The 24302-nt window shown below is 41.5% G+C and overlaps 1 protein-coding gene across 8 annotated transcripts in view; it reads right to left on the bottom strand.

The window, feature by feature from the left end:
• Positions 1–12130: 12130 nt before the first annotated feature.
• LOC129718530 (uncharacterized) overlaps positions 12131–24302 on the bottom strand; it is a 442955-nt gene continuing 430783 nt past the window's right edge. For 2 of the 8 annotated variants that reach the window (XM_055669396.1, XM_055669397.1), the window contains exon 9: positions 12131–13659. In XM_055669396.1, coding sequence (XP_055525371.1) covers positions 13508–13659 — 152 coding nt within the window. In that variant the 3' untranslated portion in view covers positions 12131–13507. The remainder of the gene's footprint in view (positions 13660–24302) is intronic. The other 6 variants (XM_055669391.1, XM_055669390.1, XM_055669392.1 and 3 more) reach the window with 4 other exon arrangements.

Here is a 24302-nt window from a genome sequence, read left to right as displayed (position 1 = left end):
TAGTAAACAAGTATTCGATTCTGGAAATAATTTTCCAGAATCTTGTACAGCGACACCGGTACATGGATGCTCCTGAGCGCGAGCGCTATGGAGTCCCAACTGGCACTATTGAACGCATTCTTCACGTCGAGCGTGACGATTGCGCAGTAGCGTATTCCCCTTCTCTTGCGCTGGATTGCTACCTCCGCCGTCTTGATGACGGAAGAGATTGCGTCCAGCGTGGTCCTGCCCTTCCGGAAGCCGAACTGGTTACTTGCCAGACCGTGTACACCCTCCGTGTACCTCACCAGTCTGTTGAGGATGATCCTCTCAAGCACCTTGCCCGCGGTGTCCAGCAGGCAGATAGGCCTATATGCCGATGGGTCCCCTGGCGGTTTCCCAGCCTTCGGCAATAAGACCAGTCTCTGCCGCTTCCACCTGTCCGGAAAGAGACAGTCATCCAGACACCTCTGCATGACTGCCCTGAACAGCCCGGGGGCCGTTTTCATCGCCAGCCTGATCGCCAGGTTAGGGATACCATCCGGTCCCGGTGCCTTGCTCACCTTTAGGGATTTGGCGATCACGATGAGTTCCTCATTCGTAACCCTTGCCTCCTCCCCTGCCTCGACACGGCTGTCGTCGCTCACGGATTGGATGCTCGGCAGGTTGGCCGACCATCTCTGGTCTATGTCTGAGATACTGGAACGTCGGACGCGAGACTCGACTGCCGGAGGCCAAGGACTTGGCTCGTGGCGTGGAAAGAGTCCCTCGATGATACGCTCCAGCATCGCTGGTGATCGCTCTGCAGGCGCCAGCGCGCCTTTAGTCTTGGCCATTACGATCCTGTAGGCGTCACCCCACGGATTTGTATTGGCACTCGCACATAGCCTATCGAAGCAGGCCCTCTTGCTGGCCTTTATCGCACTCTTTAGCATCGATCTTGCCGAACTGAATGCTGCGCGGCGCTCTGTCCTCTCTTCTTCATTTCGCGCACGCTGCATCCTCCGTCTTGCACGGAGGCACGCACTGCGAAGGTCGGCTATCGCGTCCGTCCACCAGTAAACCGGTGGCTTTCCATTCCTAGGTTGGCGAGTCCTAGGCATGGTGGCGTCGCACGCCCGCGATAGCATAGCAACTAGTTGGTCAGCAGTCGGGCGGAGCCAACTGCCCCCCTCGTGCTCCCTTCTCATTGCCTCTTCGAATACCTCAGCATCAAAGTGCGATGTCTTCCACCCGCGAACGGTCGGAGTGTTGGCTCTACCCGTCGCTTGCCGCCTCTCGTTGTTGTCTACACTAAAACAGACCGCCTGGTGGTCGCTATTAGTGTAGCCATCGTCAACCCTCCAGTTCTTGATCAGTCCTGGGCTGGAGAACGTCACGTCGATGATCGACTCCGCACCATTTCTGCTAAATGTACTTTTGTTCCCAACGTTGGCCAGATCTAGGTTGAGCTTTGCAAAAGCCCCCAACAGGATCTGGCCCCTCTGGTTCGTGAAGCGACTTCCCCACTCAACAGCCCAAGCGTTGAAGTCGCCCGCCACCACTAACGGCGTTAGGCCCGTTAGCTCCATGGATAGGAGGTCGACCATCTGGGTGAACCTTTCGGTAGACCAACGTGGCGGAGCATAGCAACTGCAGTAGAACACTCCGTTCACCTTAGCAACTACGTACCCTTCTTCTGAGGTTGAGACAACCTCCTGAACCGGGAACTTGCTCGTCGTACATATGGCCGCCAATCTGGACTTATCCGCAACCCAGTTACCGTTTCCGGGAGGGATGCGGTAGGGATCCGATATGCCGGCGATGTCCGACAACGACTTAGTGGCTGCTTAGTGTAGCAGCTGCTGAGCCGCGAAGCAATGGTTCAGGTTCAGTTGCGTCACCCTTACGCCCGTGGTTTCGCAGCCGGCTTACCGGCTGGGCACCTGGGGCCTCCCATAAAGTGTTTGGCGTCCCGTTTCCCGGAACATACCATGCACTTGGGAGACTCCCCACAGTCCTTTGCATTATGGCCTGCACCTCCACATCGCCTGCACAGCTGGCTCCTATCGGGCCCCTTGCAGGTCCAGGACTTATGTCCGCCCTCGAAGCACCGGAAGCAAATGTCTGGTTGCTGTAGTATGCCCAGAGGACATACAGACCAGCCGACCTTCAATTTGAAGCACTTGCCATGGCCCATCTGGCAATGTGCGGTTTGTCAGAGGGATTGGCGGATTCCTTTTGGAAATAACTAGGCAGGTTGCACAAGCCTTAACGAATGACTCTGCATCCTTACTCATATTCGGCCACCAGAAAAATTCCCTCAAGATTCGCTTCATTGCCGAGCACCCGATGTGACCTTGGTGAGACGTTGCCATGATCTGTGATCGAAGTTTCGTAGGAGGTACAATTTTGTCGTCCTTGAAGACAATCGATCCCAGTGAACGTAAAAATTTGGATTCGGCCTCATATCTTCGCAGGCCCTCTGGCCAATTTTGGGACTCAATGGACATCCTTACTGCAAGAAGCTCCTCGTCACTTTCCGAAGCCTTTTCTATGTCATTCCAATTAACATTCATTAGGCTACCATCACAGAACGGAAGGTCAACTTCAGGTATATGATCAAACAGAAAGTGCACACAAAGAGGACTGAAAAATCACGAATGAATTTTCTTTGCCCTCAGCAATTTATATTTGTCGTGTACATTTATGCCACTGCGACAGTGGTATAAAGTGGCATAATTTATTCGTTGTTTTGAATTGACGGTTATTTCAACAGTTTAACCTGTTTAATTCGAGCTTTTACGTGCAATGCGAAAACGTTGTGCGAAAACAGCAAAGTTTCACATTTGTGCAATTTTTTATATTCGAAAATCTATAATGTGGCATAGTGGAAGTAAGTAAAAGAATCAACACAAGCTATCTGATGTCCCGTACATGATGGTTTGGAAAACGAACCACAATCAATGCTATTTAAAACCGGGTGTTCGAAACTGTTAATGATGCAATCACATATTGCGAAGGTCTTCCTCTCTCGATTGTATCATGTTTTAGCGACAGTTATTTATAAAAATTAGTTTGAAACTTTATCGTTGTCATAAAGCAAATATGAAGTGTTTTTTTTTTGTTTTTGTTTAAAGGAAGTGCTACTTCGTGTTGTAAGAAGATGTAGTACAGATAAATTTTGTTTGGCAAATATCTAGATATTTTATAATTTTTTTTGTTCACACAACATTTATTTGACACGGCAAAATACAAATTAATGTTTTACGGAGCCAATTAAGTCAAATGCCTTATGGTCTAAAATATCTTATAAGCCAAAGGCAATTTTTTTATGCTCGCTGCCGACTACGAGCTGAAATTTTATAATATTGAATCAATACCTTAGTCGACCATGAAATTTCCAAACAGGTTTCATCCTGTTATTTCATTATATCACATGTTTTATAGATCACCCGAGATCCAAACTCTGAAGGTATATCGGTTTTGGACTCATTGATGCTAGATGCATCCGATGGAATAAAAATAAGGAGGATGAGATTAGATAAACTTGGATAAGCTTCTGGAGCAACGGATAATGTGGTTGTACGAACGGATAATTTGGTTGTAGCATATTAATTTTGCGAACGATATTTCGATATTAACTATTCACGGATTTCTGGTGTTTATATATCAGCTAGAAGAGTGTAATTTTCGGAACAAACGTGATTTTATATCATTGTCCTTCAATTTTTCAATGAAGAATAAAAATCGCATAAATGACAGTTGGTACATGGGCGAACTGTTATTGTAGCGATTTCGAGCAGATTTCAAACTGTTTTAAATCGGAATTTTAAAACCGAAGGATAACGATAGAAAATTAATAAAAATCATGATTTTATGTGATAGAATATTTTTAAAAATCATGATTTTATTTGAATGTGTGAATGAACCGATTCTTTGAAAAGAGCGAAAGAATGAACGGCTCACGAAAAAGAGCCACGGTTTTTTTAGCGCACCAGAACTGATGGATTCGCGCGAACCCGAAGTTTATCGAGAAAATACGAACTGTCAACGCTCGTGAATCATTGTGAACCATGAGCGGTTCATAAGAGTCTGTTCGGAACGGTGAGTGAGCGGTTCAGAGCCGCTTTTGCAAAAGAGCCGTTCCGCACACCCCTATGTGAAGTCTTGCTCTTCGGCCCAAATAACACAGTTATACATTTTGCCAAAGCCAGTCGACATGTTGAGCAGGAGTGCGAATGAAATAGCTTGTCCCCGGGTCGTTTCACACCTCCTGATTTACTGGTCTCATTTCGAAAAATTCACACGAAAAAGCAGGTCTTCTTCACACAGAGTTCTATTCCACAAAATCAATATGCGTCGAGGCGAAACTAATTTAGAACACTTTTATATTAAATTGAAATAAGTCTTAGAATAATCTTTCACATTATGTGGATGTAACCAATATCTTCTTTTCAATGGTAGTACAAAGAATTTAGCAAATAGCATATGCAATCTCTCTGGTGCAGCGATACTATGTAAGTCGCAGATTCAAAAGCACAGCAAAGCCTTGCTACTACATTCTAAATCGGAACTCGACATTCTGTTATACACCGACTTCGCATCCAACTGTTTGAGTGTACAGGACAATTGCGGGGCTAGCACTACGATCCTACTGACAGTGTCAGTCTGACACTAACAATCTCTTCTGAGCCGAGACTCGAACCTACGACAACTGGCTTGGTATGCTAGCATCGTACCTCGAGACCATCTGGGACGGTTCGAGATCGCAAATTCAATAAGCATTCGAATCCTAATCACTTTTCGTGACGGACGGAATTTAAATATTGCTTTCATCCCCGTACCTTTCAGTAGTAAAAATTTGCAAATTTCCAGATCGATTATATTATTCGTACTCATACGTCAAAAGTGTAATATAAAACATCTTTCAAATGCTTGTGATAACCAGTATTGCTGGGAAACTTGAGAGAATTTAAAAGTAATAATATAGAATAAACACATAACCGCATTAAAAGAGTGCACCTGTAGTGTTTTCGCTTGGTAGATTTATACCAGTGTGTATGACAGATGTCAATAAAAGAAGTATAAATTCTATTTATTTTCCGTGTAAAATGCGTTCTTTCCACCACAAGGGAGCGCTGCAAAATTCACTGAGCACTCAGCAGTTTTCAAATCACAGATGACCTTCCGTTCTGTGCTACCATCCAATGTATAAAGAAGGTGCGTCTCGACATCATCGTCAAAAGGTTCATCTTCACTAGTTCGAGTAATCAGTCGTGATAGAGCATCTGCCACGTTCAAATGGCCCGGTATACGTTTTACTGCAAAATCAAACGTTTGAAGTCTTAAGGCCCACGACTCAGCACGTGTAATCGCACGTTTGGTAGTTCTGTGTCCTCCACCAAATATAAACTCATTGGCTTCTGAGTCGTAAGCCTTAAGACTTCAAACGTTTGAGTTTGCAGTAAAACGTATACCGGGCCATTTGAACGTGGCAGATGCTCTATCACGACTGATTACTCGAACTAGTGAAGATGAACCTTTTGACGATGATGTCGAGACGCACCTTCTTTATACATTGGATTGTCGTGATTTCTCGAATTTCCTACGTTCATAATTTCGTCGAAATTGAAGTCTTCAACACTTGCTTCCGAAATTGCTTCTATTCGCAATGACTTCAATCCAAAAACTGCAGAAAAATGCAAAATAACAACGTATTCGTATCATAGCAATGAAGGAAGGCATTCTGTTCCAGTGTTACCAATTATTCTAGCGAAATGAACATTTTATAAATATAGTGAAATAAATATAGGGAAATGAACATTTTGTTACTGTAAACTAAACTAAAAAACTAACTGTGATGTTTGGATTGTGGTTACACTGAAATGAAAAAGTCAATGTATTACAATATAATTCTAGGATAATTTTACTATCTCTTATTCATCGTCTGGTTTAATCTCTACAAAAAGAAAACAATAGCATACATAACGACCGTTTCTATCATTTCATGTTTGCATAACAGGTGTAAAAGCATAGATTTTCTTTAAAGTCACCGCTAGAAGGAGATTTTATCAATCTAGTCGGCACAACTTTTCCAGCCATCTCAGAGGCGTTTTTTTATGGAATCTAGCCGTCACGGCTATTCCAGCCAACACAGAGGCTTTTTTATAATTTTTTTAAGCTACCAACTCGGAGGTGCTTTCCGGAATCTAGTCATCACGACTTTTCCAGCCATCTCAGAGGCGCTTTTTTACTTTTCAGAGTCTAGCCGTAACGACTATTCCAGCCAACACAGAGGCTTTTTCATTATTTTTTTTAAGCTACCAACTCGGAGGTGCTTTCCGGAATCAAGCCATCAAGACTATTTTAACCAACTCAGGGGCTTTTTATAATTTTTACTGCACCGCCATTTCGATTTTCGTGCCGCTTTTCTTTTTCTCATTTCACATTATTTGAAAGGAGACTTTGTTTCTGATTTATCAAAATACTTACGGATTGGGAGCATTTGCCGTTGTCGTGATTTCTCGAATTTCCTCCATTCATAATTTCGTCGAAATTGAAGTCTTCAACACTTGCTTCCGAAATTGCTTCTATTCGCAATGACATCAATCCAAAAACTGCAGAAAAATGCAAAATAACAACGTATTCGTATCATAGCAATGAAGGAAGGCATTCTGTTCCAGTGTTACCAATTATTCTAGCGAAATGAACATTTTATAAATATAGTGAAATAAACATAGGGAAATGAACATTTTGTTAATGTAAACTAAACTAAAAAACTAACTGTGATGATTGGATTGTGGTTACACTGAAATGAAAAAGTCAATGTATTACAATATAATTCTAGGATAATTTACCTATCTCTGATTCATCGTCTGGTTTAATCTCTACAGTGCCGTGACCAGGATTTCGCAAACTGGTAGTGCTCGAGAAACCCGCGCGTGTTTCCCTCGCTCATCATCAAGAAAAAAGTATCGGATCCGAACAGTGCCAAAACGCAATGGCAGAGTGCTGCTTGCGGTGATGCGCGCCGCACTCGATAAGTTATTTTTGATTCTGGTTCCTGCGCCAGTTGATGCCGGTCGTCAATTCTGGCGAAGCAAATGTAAAAGTTTTTTAACGGGACGTCAACTGTGTCGAGCACGTTGCTCACGTCCATATTAATCGTTGAACATTTCTCATATTAATCGAGCCAAATTCTAAATGGTTAAAGTGTTACACGGAAATCACTAGTGCTCGTTTGTAAAAGTACAATTTTGTTCCAATGTCCAAAGTGCGCGTTGTGTGCCAAAATTCGGACTATTATTCAAATGGACAAAGCTTATTAGTGACCGAACAATCGAGTATTGTGTGGAAGAAATCAGTGCGTACAAAGAACAATCCATGATCGAATTGAACTGTGATAATAGAGACAATAACAGCATTGTGTTTTTTCGTTCTACTGCTTTGTGTGCACGAGAGTTGTAAGCATCGTTGTTTCGATACTTGATGGACACAGCGTCCATATACCGTCGCCGCGCATTCTGCGCCAATTTGATGTTTCGAAGCCATCGCTGTGAACGTGTTCCTGCAACTTTTAGTCAACCAATCTGGTGTATCGGGATTCAACCATCCGGATCAATATTCATTGCGCCACAAGTCAAAAGTGGCAAGCAGGTTCCAGCCAGCCAGGCACTAGGGGCAGCGCAGGTTTTGGTCAACCAGGCGATCGAATCTGCCGCCCCACCACTTCCCCAAGTTAAGTATTCGCTAAAATAAAATCAAACTGCAACTCGTTTACGCTTAGCGAATTTTCAGTGAACCGGTCGGAGCGTACCATCCGCCGGAGTGCAGCTGCAGGAGCGTACCATCCCGTAGCAATCTGGACCGCTGCGTCCATCGATAAACTCAGCTGCTGAAGCGGACCATCCAGTGGCATTTTGTCGGAGCGTACCATCCGCCGGAGTGCAGCTATAGGAGCGTAACATCCCGTAGCATTCTGAGCCGCTGCGTCCACCGAAGCAGCTGTTGGAGCGAACCATCCAGTGGCATTTTTGACCGTTGCATCATCGAAGGACTACTGGAGCGCACCATCCAGTGGCATTCTCGACCGTTGCGACATCGTAGTTTGAGGCTGCTGGAGCGCATCATCCAGTGTCATTCTGGACCGCCGCGTCCACACAGCAGTAATTGGGAGCCATACCTCCACCCCGGACCCCTGCGTCTAGTTCGTCGGAGCAACGCTGCACACCCAGCCAACAATTTGGTCCGTATATTTCAGTTGTTGTCGAGACATAATCACCCTTGTACAATCTGATAAGGCTGTATATAACGTTCTATATGAGCTTATAAGTACCAAATTGGAGGCAATATACGTACCAAAATGTTTCGCGCAGTTAAAGATATACAACTTTTTATTCCATTTTTTACAATTCTATAACAATTACCTTTTGCATAAAATCTGAGGTATGAACAACTCTGTTTGATACTTAGTACAATTTTCTATTGCCATAATTCAAGCATACATACAATTCCGTTTCACCCGTATTATGATTCTTTTTCGATGCTTTACGAACTAAAACGCAGCAGTGTGTAACCTGTACTGCGAATAAATTTTGCATTATATACAACCTAAATTTTCTAACTAATAAAAAAAACATAAAATTGAGCAACAATTTCATTTATATTTTTTTTAATGAGAATCACGCGTACCATTATCTTAGTACATTCTTTGGTATGTATAATTAGTTAATTAATTAATTGAGGTTGGATGCGGCATTTTTCTTTATTATATTTTACAAGGCTGTGTTCAGCCTCGAGCCCCCAACGTTCCGCTCACTGCTCTTATAACCTAACCTCAGAGTCATTTTACGATGCTGCGTGTCAACGAATTTTATCTAGTACCATTGAACGCCTCAATCGTATGACCCTGTATATAATGTCACTTCTTGTCGTATATAATGTCACTTCTTGTCTTCAATGTTGACCCAAATCTATTTATAGACTCTGATGTCAATATGTAACTCAATATTGCCTCATATGCGAAGGAATAATAACCTGCGATCTGCATTGACCTTCTTTTCAACTGTTAGGCGATTCAAGCAATTGCAATCAACAAACATTAAATATCTCTCAAGGCGTTGCCCATGTTTATGTGAAACCCGACTATATGTGCCATTTTTTTGGGTGATTTTGCTTTTGGTCAAAACTGCTTTCATGATTTATACCCAATTCTTTAAATCTTTTAGGAACTAGATTTTAAAAACCAAAGTTGCCGAAAGGGACATATTAATTTAAATTAAATTTGACATAAAAATGGTGTCATTCTTTACTATTCAATGATTTCATGTTTCATAATAGACGATTATAACTGTCACGAAAAAGTAAATTGTATAAAATTCATTATGTAATCCTCTTACAACTGTTATAGGAGTTTTCAAGGAATATGAATATCAACGTGAATCACATAAATTAGAAAACCTACAATTTTGCACTGCAATTAAGTTTAGCACTGTATACAACTCTACTGCGATGAAACCTGATTTCTTGTGTGCATTTATACGAAAAACAATATGCAGTCATATATCACGGACTGTACGACCCATATATGATGAAAGATAACTTGAACTGGTTATAACATGAACTTTATACAATTTTAATTGAAACTGGATGTTTATACGATTTTGTATTGCCATTTTTATACGTTTTTTGGTTATCTGGGCACCGCCGCTTGCTCATCATCAGTGCAGTCCGCACATTCATCGCAAACTACCCGTTGCCAGGGTAGATCCGCGGATTGGACTTCGCTGCCTGCCATCGCCAGCGCAGCTTTTGGATTTCGCTGCCTGCCGTCGCCAGCGCAGCTCTTTGGTTGCTGCCTGCCTTTTGTCAGCGTAGCTATTGGCTGCTACCTGTTCATCATCAGTGCAGCTCTCGTGGTTCATCGCTGCATACTCGTTGCCAGAGCAGGTCTGAAGATTAGAATCGCTGCCTATTTCACCTGCGCAGCATAGGTGTGTCGGTGCTCGCCTTCGTCACCGTGGTTTGGTTCTTCGATGCTGCCTGCCACCGCCAGCGCAGCTTAGATTTCGTTGCTGCTCATCACCAACGCCGCTTAGAAGTTTGGTCGGAATCATGCCTGCAGCCGCATCCCAGCGCTCCAAGCTGCCTTGCGGAGCCATACCTGCCCCCTCCGGACTCCTGCCCCCTCGTTCGGACTGAATGTTGAAACCCATGGGGTTTCAAGGGGGGGAGTATGTTCGCGCCAAAATTCTCGCCTCAGATGCGCATAACTGTAAAACGCCAACCACACCACTACACAGGCTGATGCCCAAGCGACGCCGACTTGCGCGCGCTTACTCGCGGCTTTGTTTGCCGCTGGACAATGCTGCTCACCACCAGGCAGCCTATAAAAGCGCTCTCCGCAGCAGCGCTGAATGTTAGTTGTAAGTTACTCGTTCTCGTTACCTACGGTACATTTGTGTCGGCCGTTGCGCCAGTCGGCCGTAGGCCGCATAGCTACTCGGCTCCCTGCCAGTGGCTATCGTCGTGTGTTGAAGCTAAATGTATTATTGAATTAAACACCCGTGTTCTAAGTGTTAAAAAAAATTCCTCCCCGTTCCACCTGTCCGAACGCAGCAGTCGACCGTAAGTGCTTTGGGCCGTAATTGCCCCTGATGGTGACGACCAAACGCGCGAGTTTACCGCCGATTAAAATATAACACAACGTAGGGTCGGTTTGCGCCAACACTTATTATTATGGTTTTATCAGTGCCTGTGTGTAATGTGCTACCCTTCCTTTCACACGCTTACTGTTCTCCTATGCCGATCCTCGTTCCTCCTGCCGAATATCACCAATTATAATTCCCTGAAGAAGTTTCGTCGTGCTTCCTTCTGGCCAGTTTTATTGATAAGAGGGACTTATTTTTGTTAAGAGGAAGTCACGCGAAGGTATTGTAGATTTCAGCGTAAAGGAAGGGTAACTGGTGGGGAGCCTGAGAATAAACCCATGCTTGAAGTCCTTTTTGACATTGAATGGCCTGATTCTCTAAGATTCGAACCCACGACCATCCGCTTGACAAAGCGGACTCTGTAACCTTGCGGCTACGCAGCTACAGATTGGTTATAACCGTGTTAAAATTTGCGGTATGAATAGGGTCACTTCACGAAGAAGTGATAGGAGTGGCGAGGCGTTAACGTGGAAACAACTCTCGTAGCTTACGTAACATTGTGTAGTCCGCTGAGATAAATCAATGAGAGATACGTTTCGGTAGTTGCATAATGACTTCATAAACAGATGTTTGAATCAAGACAGATCAAGACAAACTCAAGTCTTGATTAAGTCATAGGTCCGGTTGCATCATCAAACGGAATGTGTTCGGATCGCGTTATGATTTCTGTAGAAGGTATAATAGACTCGTACACGCGATATTTGTTATTATTATGAACCCGGTACTCGAACTCAGCGCATCGTTTACCAAAACGAAACCTGCTACAAACCTTACCCTTTTCTCCAACATCCCAGTGATTTCTCGTGGAAGTGCAGAGGTGTTCTCGCCTTCCAATAAAGCGAGTATCACGTCAACATATTCCTATACACACTCCTTCTTTGACCTGCATTCGGATGCGGCCGGCACTGGTAGTGCCTAATATGAAGATCATGGTCACCAGTTTTTACACATTGAGGATGAATGTTAGTCCCAAGCATCATCCATTGGTTCTCTGTGTAATTACAGCTGATCTGGCAATAACGGAGTAGCAACCGCGGGCGGTCAATCATGCTCATGCTCAAAACACAAAGTGGATCGGACAACCCGGTTCTTGTTTCAAGTGTGAAATCACGCATAATATTTTTTGTCTTGGTAAATGGTCTTGGTCACAAACCTGATAATAATAAATTTAAAGCCATAGCAATCTGCTCACGCCTCACTTATATTTACCTCACTGAATGGAATCAAGCACTGCCAGTTCCTGGAATGGTGAAAATTTGAAAGAAAAAGGATAACGCACTATATTCGTGTTCGACGTGATGGTGCGAATATGCATTTTTCAGTTTATCTTTTTTTATAGTAACATTTTAAATTACAATTCTAATAGATATTAGTGACAAATGGAGAGTAAACAATCAGGAAGGAGCGACCGAACTATCTCTTATGACCACAACGGACTACTAAAACATAGACTGCTGGAACATGGACTGCTGGAACATGGACTGCTGGAACATGGACTGCTGGAACATGGACACAGATGATAGAAGTAACCTTGGCAATGTTGTCAATTTTGCAATTGCTAACTAAGAGGGTGCAAGTCTCTCAAGTTTTGGGAAGTATCCGAATTTTTTCCGAATAATTGAGGGTCCGCATGCATTGTGGTGTTGAGCAGGAGGTACGCTGAAAGAGAGTATCAATACATCTGTACATAGATGGTTAGTCTAGGGTTTTTCCTTATTCTATTTATCTAGAAACAAATGAGAAAGAGATTTTATTAGCGGTAATATTTTTACTAGAATTCTTATCTTTGGTATTTTTTCTGGTTTTAATTTGTAGCAAAAATGATCAGATTGGTATTCACACATGTATGTACAGGAATTAGCTGGACAATTAGTGCCTAAGAGATTTCGTAAAGTAGTCGCGTCACATCGGGGTTTTTTCTGTTACATTCAACAAACATGCGCTTATTCTGTAAGAATATCCATTGCCGCTTGTATGAAATTTCTCTTTCGCATGTTTTTTTTTATTTTTGAACAATCATCAGCTCAAACAGTTGAATATTTTCACCTATTGCAAATCACATTTTTTCAAGCCTCGTTTTTTGTGCAACGCAACTACTGGACTCAGAACAAAAGGTTATGACGGATTTTCGATTTAGAGCTACGCGTAGATATTTTTTTTAAATCTGAACCAAACGAATTGAAACGTAAGTAGTTTTTGTTAGCAAACCATATAGCTCATGAAAATTTCCCGGTGAGATATTTCAACAATTTGAACAAAGTATATAATTCGACTTAGACTCACTTTTGCAGGTGGTTTTTGCCCTTCACGATTTTAATAAAATGTAGAAAATATTTGTATATATAACACAAAATTAATTACCGGTCGATTTGATTTCATTCATTTCTACAGCTGCGACTAGTTTGAAAATGTATTCATAACGCTGAAAAATCTGTAATTAAATTATGAGCTATCTAAAAATGTGGCTAATTCAGTTTTTGATATTTTTTGTCACAATATCAATTTACGTTCAGTTCTTTCTCCTAAAAGTTCATACAAGTATCGTTTGCAGCAAAAAATACTTTCGCTATGAAATGCTATACATTTGCCGTACTCCAGCAAAGCTAACACGTCATAGTTAAGAGTGTATGAGTGAATCGTGTATCGACACACTTCGAGTCCAGAATACCTGTTAATTAACGTACCATACTTCTCTGCCACTTTTTTCCTTTAGTGTCTAACTTGTCCAAGGATGTACGAAAGTGCGGTAATGTTGAACAATGGGCAAAATATCAAAAAAATGTGGATGAAATCATTTACAGCAATATTTCAGGCTTCGATTGCGAACTATAAGTGAACTATCTAGCTCCGATTCTTTTTGTCCGAAGCGGTTGGTGGTGAAGGCGGTACACTTCCAATCTGATGCAAGTGGAGAATAGCAGCAACGTTAACAGGGCTGCCAGTACACTACTGCTGCAGTTGATTATCGGCGATCCATTCGGGTATGTTACTGGAAACAGAGGAAGATTATTGGACAACTGTTTAATGTTGGTTGGTTAATTGTAAAGGTTCACAAAGTACATGTAGTTTTGTTCAACGATGTTTAACTATTGTATAATGTTTTATAAACACGCTAGTTGCATGTATCGCTGCGAATACTTAAATATCCATGTATTTCCATGAACAACAACGACTTGTTTGGTTGTGACTTGATAAAAGAATGTAAACGTAAAGTGACCAGACGTCCTGCGTTTCGCGAGACAGTCCCGCGCGGTGCCCCGCTGGACCATTATTATAAAAAAAAATTGATTCTTGAGGTCATTTTACACCTCTGGTTAAAATTTTAGAAAAATCTACCGACCGGATCTCGAGAAATCTCGATTTTGAGGTGTTATTTAATAAATTTTAAAATAATCCGTATTCGATTCATGCAATATCATCGAAATTCATCCAAAAACTTGCCCAAATCATTTTATGCCAAAATATACTTGTTGGTGTTGCTACAATTATGATAATTCACCACTGACTTAGCTCTCCAAATTGACTTAAGTGTGTTATTTGTATGGCTTGGTGGCTCTAGTTTAATTTAAATGTTACATTCTATGAATTGAATGGGAAAAAATAATTTAAACTTGTTGTGTTTCATACAAACCCACACATAAATACACACAAACACGCACTCACATACACACACAAATATTCACACACGTATACATATATATTACACACAAATTTTGAAAATTATGTATTATATTTTACTACAATAGTTCTAATTAATGGACGCAGTAGTCTAGTTCCACTACAAAAAAAATATATTTTCCTAATTAGAAAGAGTGATTTAAAAAAACATATATACAATAAGAGAATTTAGCCTCCTTTTTCTAGCTTGTGTATCGAATAATACGATTTTTTTAAACGATTGCATTTCGCACGGAGTAAAACCAATTGGTTGTTACGCATTTTTAATATTTCTCGAATGTTTCAGAACAAAAAATTTTCTTTCAGTGTGTATTATTGTATTTACTTTAGAACAAGAAAGTCGAATCAACAAAAACGTACATTTTGAACATATTGGCTTTTACGTCAACCATGTAAGAAAGGCAGTATAGGCTAAAACATGTGATTACTGTTATACGCAACCAAGGCACTTAATAAGCGATCGTTGTAAATATTGAGTTTTGTTCAGTTGCCGAATCACATTGAAATGAACAGGCTCGGAAGCGTGGATTTGTTAGTAGCTTTAGTATTTATGATAAATATTAGTAAATAATGAGTATGTGCGTCCAATCACAAATAGTGATTTCTCAACACTGATAGAAATTTGTTATTTTAATAGTTAAGATTTGTTTGCTTTCGCAATTAGGACTTATCGTTCGTAGGGATTCAAAGCTACTTGTCAAAAAAGGGGAAGTAAACTTACAACTAACTTAATTGCTAACTTATTGGCTATAAAGAGAGCTTTTCGTAGCAATTGAGGATTGCAACGATTTTTGTCGAAAATTGTTAATAATTTTATTTGACAAACTTCTAATGTTTTGTGACTGTCGGTATAATTTCTATTTAAGAATGGTGAGAGCATCGTGCGATTAGAATAAAATTCCAGTAATGTCAAGAAAACTCAGGTGGGATCTGATTACCAGACGTACCCCTCCCACCCTATCTCTGATGAAGCATGCAGCCGCAACGAAACAGCTTCATCCCACCCACCACCAGGGGGCGGAAAATGGAACTAATCTGCAGATGGGTGGTGATAATAAGGCGAAAAAAAAACTTGAGAGAGCAATATTCTTGGCGCGAAAAACTAAGGCTATTGGTCGTGAGAGCGAGGACAACTAGAAGGGTTGGTCATTCCAATTCCAACCGCCTAAAAGATAGGAAGTTACTTTATAGAAAAGTGGAGAAGTGAAGTTCAAGGAAAAGAGAAGAAGGAAGTTTATTCAATAGAACGCAATAGACGCAAAGCAAACGACAGGTAGGAATAAACCTTCGATCGCGCTCACGATCACGACCAATAGCTACTCGACGCTAAAACGTCCTTAAACGACAGGACCCCGTATTTTTACCCTGGAATCGACGCCCATCGTGCATCACCAGCACGCCGCCACGACGCCATTGCATTGCCGCCATCACCAGCCGCTGTTACCCACCACCAAAATTTACTGCTACGGTTGCACCCAGCAACCTCGCCCAACCGTTACCAACAGGCGACCCACCAGACCGCTGACCGCAGTCCCGGCTTCAAAGAAGGCGCGCCACCGAGTTTCGAGGTAGGAGTAGGGTGATTAAGAAATCCAAAAGTGGAGATATTAAAAATAAAGGGGGAAGTTTTGGTGAAAGAGAAGTCACAAGTGTTTTCTTGGCAATAAGTCGCGAACCTGTGCCGACCCTGAGGCTTGTTTGGGGGTTCTCATAATTGCTGAATAGCAATATATCCCGTTAGTTACACTTTGGCGCCCAATGTAAATTTAGAGTCGCGATTATTGTCTCGAAAGTTAACACACTTGAAGGCTTGGTACGTGTCTGCAGAAGTCTCTGGGAAAACTTCCAAAATTCTTGAGGACATCTGACCATACTCACCAAAAAAAAATCTATCACTGGTAAAAAAAAAGCTTTTAAGAAAAATATTACATTTTCGGGGTCCATGATTGTTTGCGGAGCAAGAAAATTTGCATTCCAACGCTAATAAAACAAATTTACACCTGCAAACCAAAGAATATTCAACTTACCAGAATTTCTAACTACAGTGAATATTATTTTGAAAAAATTTTATCGGTTTCGGATGCGGGAAATAATACACAAAACAATACACAATTCAAATGTAGTATACAATTTTGTTGCAGAATCTGTAGATCGTGAATTTGAAACTTGCTGTGAAATCGTAGATGATATAGAAAACTTTTTTGAAAGTAGACGTGGTAAAAGAGTACCGGAACAGAAGTGGAAGACTAGGATAATTCATGTGTTTATTAGAATGGAAAGATTGAAACGCCATATCATTGGTGAAGAGAATTTGAATAGTTTAGCAATGAAAGCAGGAAATTGTTTGAAATTATTGCGTGTTTATTATTCGGTGACGTCTCATCTGCCCGAAATAAGAGCAGCCGAACTGGCGTTGATAAACGAAAGTTTAAATCAGATTCGTGCTGAGACTGACAAAGACCAACCAGAGGAGGAAAATATAGAAGAAGACATAAATATAAATCAGAACGTGGAAGAAGGAAACGTGGCTAGAGTTCAGGAGGTTGAATCGGAGATTTCAGATGAGGATGAACAACAAGACGAAGAGAGAGAGGAGGAGGAAGATGAAATAGGTGCCGTGGGTGGTCAGAGTAATGAAAAGCCAGATGAGCGAGGAAAAGCGAAACTAATTGCGGAAAACAAAGACCTACTAATAGTGGTAAACCAGCTTTTACAGCGTATTCAGGTATTGGAAGCAAAGCAAGAAAAAGAACATTTAGCGGAAAATCAAGCGAATCCTGTCAATAGCACACAGATTGGTGGCAAAGAAAACCGAATCGTGCAAAACCAAAAGACAAGCCCATTAAATTTTTTAGATTGGATTAAGGAGAGGAACAGTTCGATGGGAAGTGCAAGAACGGCAGAAGGTAAAAACGTCAGTGATCGTTATGCTAGAAGAGACAATCGCCTACCCGTACACAAATGGACCGTGCGCTACGACGGTATGGATAACGGGAGACGACTGAACGAGTTTTTGAAGGAAGTAGAATTCAACCGACGCTCAGAAGGGTTTTCAGAGGAAGAATTATTTCAATTTGCACACCATCTGTTCACACACAAAGCAAGATCATGGTTCATGGAAGTAAACGGCGAAAATGAATTGCGAAATTGGAAGAATTTAACACAAGAGCTAAAGAACGAGTTCTTACCGGTGGATATCGATTACTTCTACGAACAGCGTGCGAATAACCGGAAGCAGGGTGTCAGAGAAAAATTCCAGGACTACTACTTAGACATGGTCCGGATCTTTCGCAGCTTATCATGTCCTTGGGATGAGAAACGGAAATTTGATGTCCTTTTTCGTAACACTCGCGACGATTGTAGGGTAGCGATGCTTGCTGCCAATGTTTCAACCATACCTAAAATGAAGGAATTCGGAAAACGTTTCGATTCTATTAATTGGCATTTATACCAACGCAGAGAGACTAAATACCCTACAAGAACGTTGCAGGTTGAGGTGGTTGAAAACCAGCGTCAACCGTACACAAGGCAAAATTCCCAATTCCGTAATCAAGGTCGACAAGAACAAAATCGACAGCAAAAATACACATCCAATTTTTCCAGAAATTACCAAACAGATAGTTGGAAACAGAAGCAACAAAACTACGAGCAAAAGCCAACAGAGAGCGAACAGAGATATAAAAAAAAGGAACCTGGACACAACAACCAACAAAAAAATAAAAGTCCCGTGGCAGGTCCGAGCGTAACAAGCGCATTGTACCGCATAGTCAAAGCATATGTACCTGTACGGAAAGGGGTATGCTTCAACTGCCACGAACAAGAGCATGGCTTTAGAGAGTGTACTAAGCCACGGAACATTTTCTGCGAACAGTGTGGTTTCCCAGGTTTCCCAGTACCCGATTGTCCCTACTGTCAGTCAAAAAACATCTTCAAGACTGCTCAGTGAGGCGAGACAGTTTTATGCACACAACAAGACCTCACAGAAACGGGGTGGAGAAAAAATTTCCCATGGATGCAGAAATCTCAACAGTATTTATAAACCTAAATGGAGATCCTAGACCTTTTGCAAAAGTAGATATGATGGGCATCCCGGTAATCGGACTACTAGATAGTGGCGCTGCAAAAACAGTTATCGGAGTAGGAAGCAGTGAATTGATAAAAAAACTAAACCTCAAATTAAAACCTTCTAATATTAGCCTGAGAACAGCTGCCGGACAAAGGTTAGAAGTGCTAGGTTGCACAGAGATACCGATTTCTTTCAACAGCCAAACGAAGATACTTCCAGTTTCAGTTGCTCCGAATCTAAGCCGCAGATGCATTCTAGGCTTCGATTTCTGGCAGAAATTTGGAATACGACCCACTGTGATACATCGAAGCGATTGCTGACGACAGGGAAAATGATCAAGAGAATTTAGAACTAAGCAACGCACAAAAACGACAACTAGAGGAGGTAGAAAATATGTTTCTAGTAGCGAGACCGGGAATGTTTGGGAAGACGAGTCTGATAGAGCATAAAATAGAAATCAAAAGCGAGTTTAAGGAAGCCGAACCGGTGCGGAAAAATCCGTATCCGTGGAGTCCGGAAATCCAGAGGAAAATACACTTAGCAGTGGACAACATGTTGAGTGATGGTGTGATAGAGCCTTCGGACTCTGATTGGGCTCTGCCAATTGTACCTGTAAAAAAGAGGGACAGTGACCAAGTACGGCTCTGTTTGGATGCCAGGAAATTGAACGAGCGAACAAGAAGAGATGCATATCCGTTACCGCACCAGAATAGAATTTTGAGCCACTTAGTACATTTCAAATATCTATCGACCATTGATTTGTCGCAAGCGTTTTTACACATTCCGCTCAATCAAGAATCGAGAAAGTATACAGTGTTTTCAATTCCAGGAAAAGGCCTGTTTCAGTTTACTCGTCTCCCTTTTGGAATTGTAAACAGTCCGGCGACTCTGAGTAAGCTTATGGACAAAGTTCTGGGCTATGGTGCCTTAGAAACATTTATATTTGTTTACCTGGATGACATCGTTGTAGCGAGTAACTCGTTCGATGAACACATAGCAAAATTAAAAGAACTGGCAAACCGTTTGAAAAAGGCAAATTTGTACATTAACGTAGAAAAATCAAGCTTCTGTCGTCACGAGCTACCGTACCTCGAGTACATTCTATCCCGAGAAGGATTGCGGCCTAATCCAGATCGCGTGCAGGCGATTTTGGGATTTGAGGCCCCCAGCTCGGTGAGATCACTAAGGCGATTCCTCGGTATGGTCAACTACTACCGTAGGTTCATCGATAAATTTAGTGAGCTCACAGCGCCATTAACTGACTTACTGAAAAACAAACCCAAACGAGTACAATGGACAGACAGAGCAGAAGAAGCATTTAAAAGCATCAAAGAGAGGCTGATATCAGCTCCCGTGATGGCCAATCCGGATTTTGGTTTACCGTTCTGTGTACAAACGGACGCCAGTGACTCAGCCCTTGCTGGCGTCTTGACTCAAATTCAAGACGGAGAAGAACGAGTAATCGCGTACCATTCAGAAAAGCTTCAAGGAGCCGAAATGAACTACCACGCAGCAGAGAAAGAGGGACTCACAGCACTCAGATGCATTGAAAAATTTCGTGGCTATATTGAGGGAACGAGGTTCACCCTAATAACTGACTCATCAGCGCTGACCTTCATAATGAAGGCCAAATGGAAATCATCGTCACGGCTGAGCCGGTGGAGTATCACCCTGCAGCAGTACGACATGGATATCAGGCATCGGAAAGGAAAGGACAACGTTGTTCCTGATGCACTTTCCAGATCCATAGAAGTGCTAGATGACGAAGGAGAAGACAGCAGAAGACAAAAACCTGTACAAAGCTGTAGAGGAAAACCCGGAAAAATACATCGACTTCCGAATCAAAAATAATAAAATTTACAAATTTGTAGCTACCCGGTCCGACATAATGGATTATAGGTTTGAGTGGAAAGAATGTGTTCCAGAGTCAGCTCGGTTAAGGATTATGCAGCAAGAGCATGACGGTAATTTGCACATTGGGTTCGAAAAATGCATCGAAAAGCTAAAGAGAACGTTTTATTGGCCACGAATGAGTACGGATTTGAAGAGGTATATCAAGCAATGTGAGTCCTGCAAAATAAACAAGCACTCGACGAAAGCTACAACACCGGAAATGGGTAACCAACGAATTGCAACCAAACCTTTCCAAATTGTGTGTATAGATTACATACAGTCGCTTCCCCGAAGCAAGCACGGTAACGGTCACTTATTGGTCATACTGGACCTTTTTTCTAAGTACTGCCTGCTTGCTCCGGTTCGAAAGATATCCGCTAATAATCTATGCAACATTGTGGAAGAGAAATGGTTTCGCAGGTTGGGTGTTCCGCAAATTGTCATTACGGACAATGCAACAACATGCTTGTCCAAAGAGTTTCGAAAATTGCTGGAAAAATATGAAATTCGTCACTGGGCAAATGCACGACACCATAGCCAAGCAAACCCGGTAGAACGTCTAAATAGAACGATAAACGCGATGATCCGCACATACGTTCATGACGATCAAAAACTGTGGGATAGCAAAATATCGGAAATTGAATATGTACTTAATAACACAATCCACGCGTCGACGAAATTTACTCCCCATCGCATCATTTTTGGTGCACTACAAACCAAATCGAAACGAAACAATAGAATTTAAATGCCGTCGTCTCACATATCCTTTGGCTATGCTGAAAACTACGGGATCCGCATAATCATTGGTTATGTCGCATCATGAAATATCACAGCCTGGAACAGAAAAGAGTGAAATTATATAATTTCATTTCTACTCACCTTCTTCAAAACCATCCTGTCTACACTCGATGAACTTTTAACTGAATCTACAGAAATGGAACTACCACAAGAATTAACATTTGACAGATCATTTGGCCAAATATTTGTTCGACAAAATGTCGCAAAAATGATATTAAATTCTTGATCAAGTGCGCACTTATCGTAGATCTAGTCAAAACTGCATCGATCACCACATGGTGCCATTGAAACTATTGTGACAGTTCTAACTCGCATCCAAGTAACCCACACAGATTAAATAATTGAGTGACCATGAATTTTATTGATTGCAATACAAAGTCGAGCAGTATGAAATATTTCAAACCGTATCATAGTGCGGCGTTGAGAGTACAGTCCTCTCACTAAATTTATTTTATTATTTCCAGAATGTAGAATAGGTTGTAAATATAAATTTAAGGATAGGTTAATATTTATTTTATTATGTGTTGGTTATAAGTAAAAGCTATTTTCACTAAGCAGATGCATAGGCATCCTGAAATACAATATAATTTTAGGGGCTTCGTTCAGATACAGTGATAAAAAAAAGATTGGTGATTGGTCAACTATGGCTCTGGAAAAATTTGGTTCAGAGGTACGCGTCATGTAACGAGTTTTCTTGTGTGATGTTGTGTAATTTTGTGTGGAAAAAAAAATTAAAATTTTTAATTTTTTTTTACCCGAACTGGGGGAGAGTGTGACTGTCGGTATAATTTCTATTTAAGAATGGTGAGAGCATCGTGCGATTAGAATAAAATTCCAGTAATGTCAAGAAAACTCAGGTGGGATCTGATTACCAGACGTACCCCTCCCACCCTATCTCTGATGAAGCATGCAGCCGCAACGAAACAGCTTCATCCCACCCACCACCAGGGGGCGGAAAATGGAACTAATCTGCAGATGGGTGGTGATAATAAGGCGAAAAAAAAACTTGAGAGAGCAATATTCTTGGCGCGAAAAACTAAGGCTATTGGTCGTGAGAGTGAGGACAACTAGAAGGGTTGGTCATTCCAATTCCAACCGCCTAAAAGATAGGATGTTACTTTATAGAAAAGTGGAGAAGTGAAGTTCAAGGAAAAGAGAAGAAGGAAGTTTATTCAATAGAACGCAATAGACGCAAAGCAAACGACAGGTAGGAATAAACCTTCGATCGCGCTCACGATCACGACCAATAGCTACTCGACGCTAAAACGTCCTTAAACGACAGGACCCCGTATTTTTACCCTGGAATCGACGCCCATCGTGCATCACCACCACGCCGCCACGCCGCCACGACGCCATTGCATTGCCGCCATCATCAGCCGCTGTTACCCACCACCAAAATTTACTGCTACGGTTGCACCCAGCAACCTCGCCCAACCGTTACCAACAGGCGACCCACCAGACCGCTGACCGCAGTCCCGGCTTCAAAGAAGGCGCGCCACCGAGTTTCGAGGTAGGAGTAGGGTGATTAAGAAATCCAAAAGTGGAGATATTAAAAATAAAGGGGGAAGTTTTAGTGAAAGAGAAGTCACAAGTGTTTTCTTGGCAATAAGTCGCGAACCTGTGCCGACCCTGAGGCTTGTTTGGGGGTTCTCATAATTGCTGAATAGCAATATATCCCGTTAGTTACAGTTTCAACACCAGTAAGTCTATGAAATTTGAGTGTACCAAACCAAGGAGAACGGTTCAAAATCATTTTTAGAATTTTATTCTGAATCCTTTGGAGCGTTTTCTTCCTTGTTAAACAGCAACTTGACCAGATCGGTACAGCATAAAGCATTGCTGGTCTAAAAATTTGTTTGTAAATCAAAAGTTTGTTCTTTAAACAAAGTTTAGAATTCCTGTTAATGAGAGGATATAAACATCTGTATATTTGATGCACTTGGCTTGTATACTCTCAATGTGCTCTTTGAAATTTTTTATCGTAAATTAGTCCCAAGTACTTAACCTTGTCAGACCAACTTAAAATAACCCCATTCACAAGCATGGAAAAGTTCACTCACTAGCAATATTTCATGCAAATGTGTTCTTTGATTTATCAGTTATCGTTCAACTATTTCCACTCGCGTACAAGTTTTCCATAGAAACGCTGCTGATTGTTTTTCGCTTCTAAGAGTTCCGAATACCATAGAAGGAGACTGAATGATTCAAACACGATAGTATTTATTGTATCCAAGTTCACTTGCATTCAATATCATCGCGAGAAGCTTTGAGATATTATCGCCAGTGAAACAAAATTGAATGAATCCAAATGACCGTTAGATTGCGTTCAATTGTTTGCTTGCCGGAGCAAATATCATCATCAATGCTTACAGAAATTGTAGCATGGTGCATTAGCATCTGATACTTCAAATCACCAAGAATCATCGTGGTATACCACAGTGAAAGCACGACGTGGAGTAGCCGAATTACGCCTACAAGCAACCAACATTTGAAAGAATCATTGCGATCGCTTGAGTACAATCGTTTACGATTCTTTCGTGAAACACTCGCTATATGTTGCTCGCTCCGCCTAAAGCAGGCAATACTGAAACAAAATCATCAAAGAAAGCTACCATATATTTCTTTGCTCTAAGTTGTATCCTTTGCAAGCTTGAGAATGTGTAACTTTTAATAGCGATGGTTTGCTAGGATTGAAAGCTTCTAAATAGCACGTTCAGATATGATACCCGAATGATTGTTATGCGATACGAGTTTTTCCATCCTTGCCCATTCATCTCGACAACGTGATTATTATTTGGCTTGAGGAAAGAAGCCCTAGTCTTATGCGGAAAAATTATCTTTTGAGTTTTAGAAGCATTGGGAAAGATTTTCCACTTTTGCAAGTAGGGGAGGATTGTACAAAACGCACCAATTGAGCATTTGCGCGTTTTACAGCGCTTCAAATAATTTCAAAGCGACATTGAACGTGTAGGATGATTGTAGGATCTATTTATCATATGTTTATGACGAAGTTTATTGTAAAATACTCGATTTCAATGCCTTTTTTGGTAAAAATTACCATTGCCGCCAAACAAGCCCGTGACCAAAACGCACCACAACAAAGTCAGTATGCTCCAAAGCAGTAGGCTAATATGCCACTAGCAGAAATAAGCACGCGAAGTGAGAAGCGCTTGAAGTCTCGAAAGTAAAATAAAAAA

Source organism: Wyeomyia smithii, chromosome 1, assembly GCF_029784165.1.
Source record: "Wyeomyia smithii strain HCP4-BCI-WySm-NY-G18 chromosome 1, ASM2978416v1, whole genome shotgun sequence".
Lineage (NCBI taxonomy): Eukaryota > Metazoa > Arthropoda > Insecta > Diptera > Culicidae > Wyeomyia > Wyeomyia smithii.
This window is presented reverse-complemented; position numbering and strand designations above follow the sequence as displayed.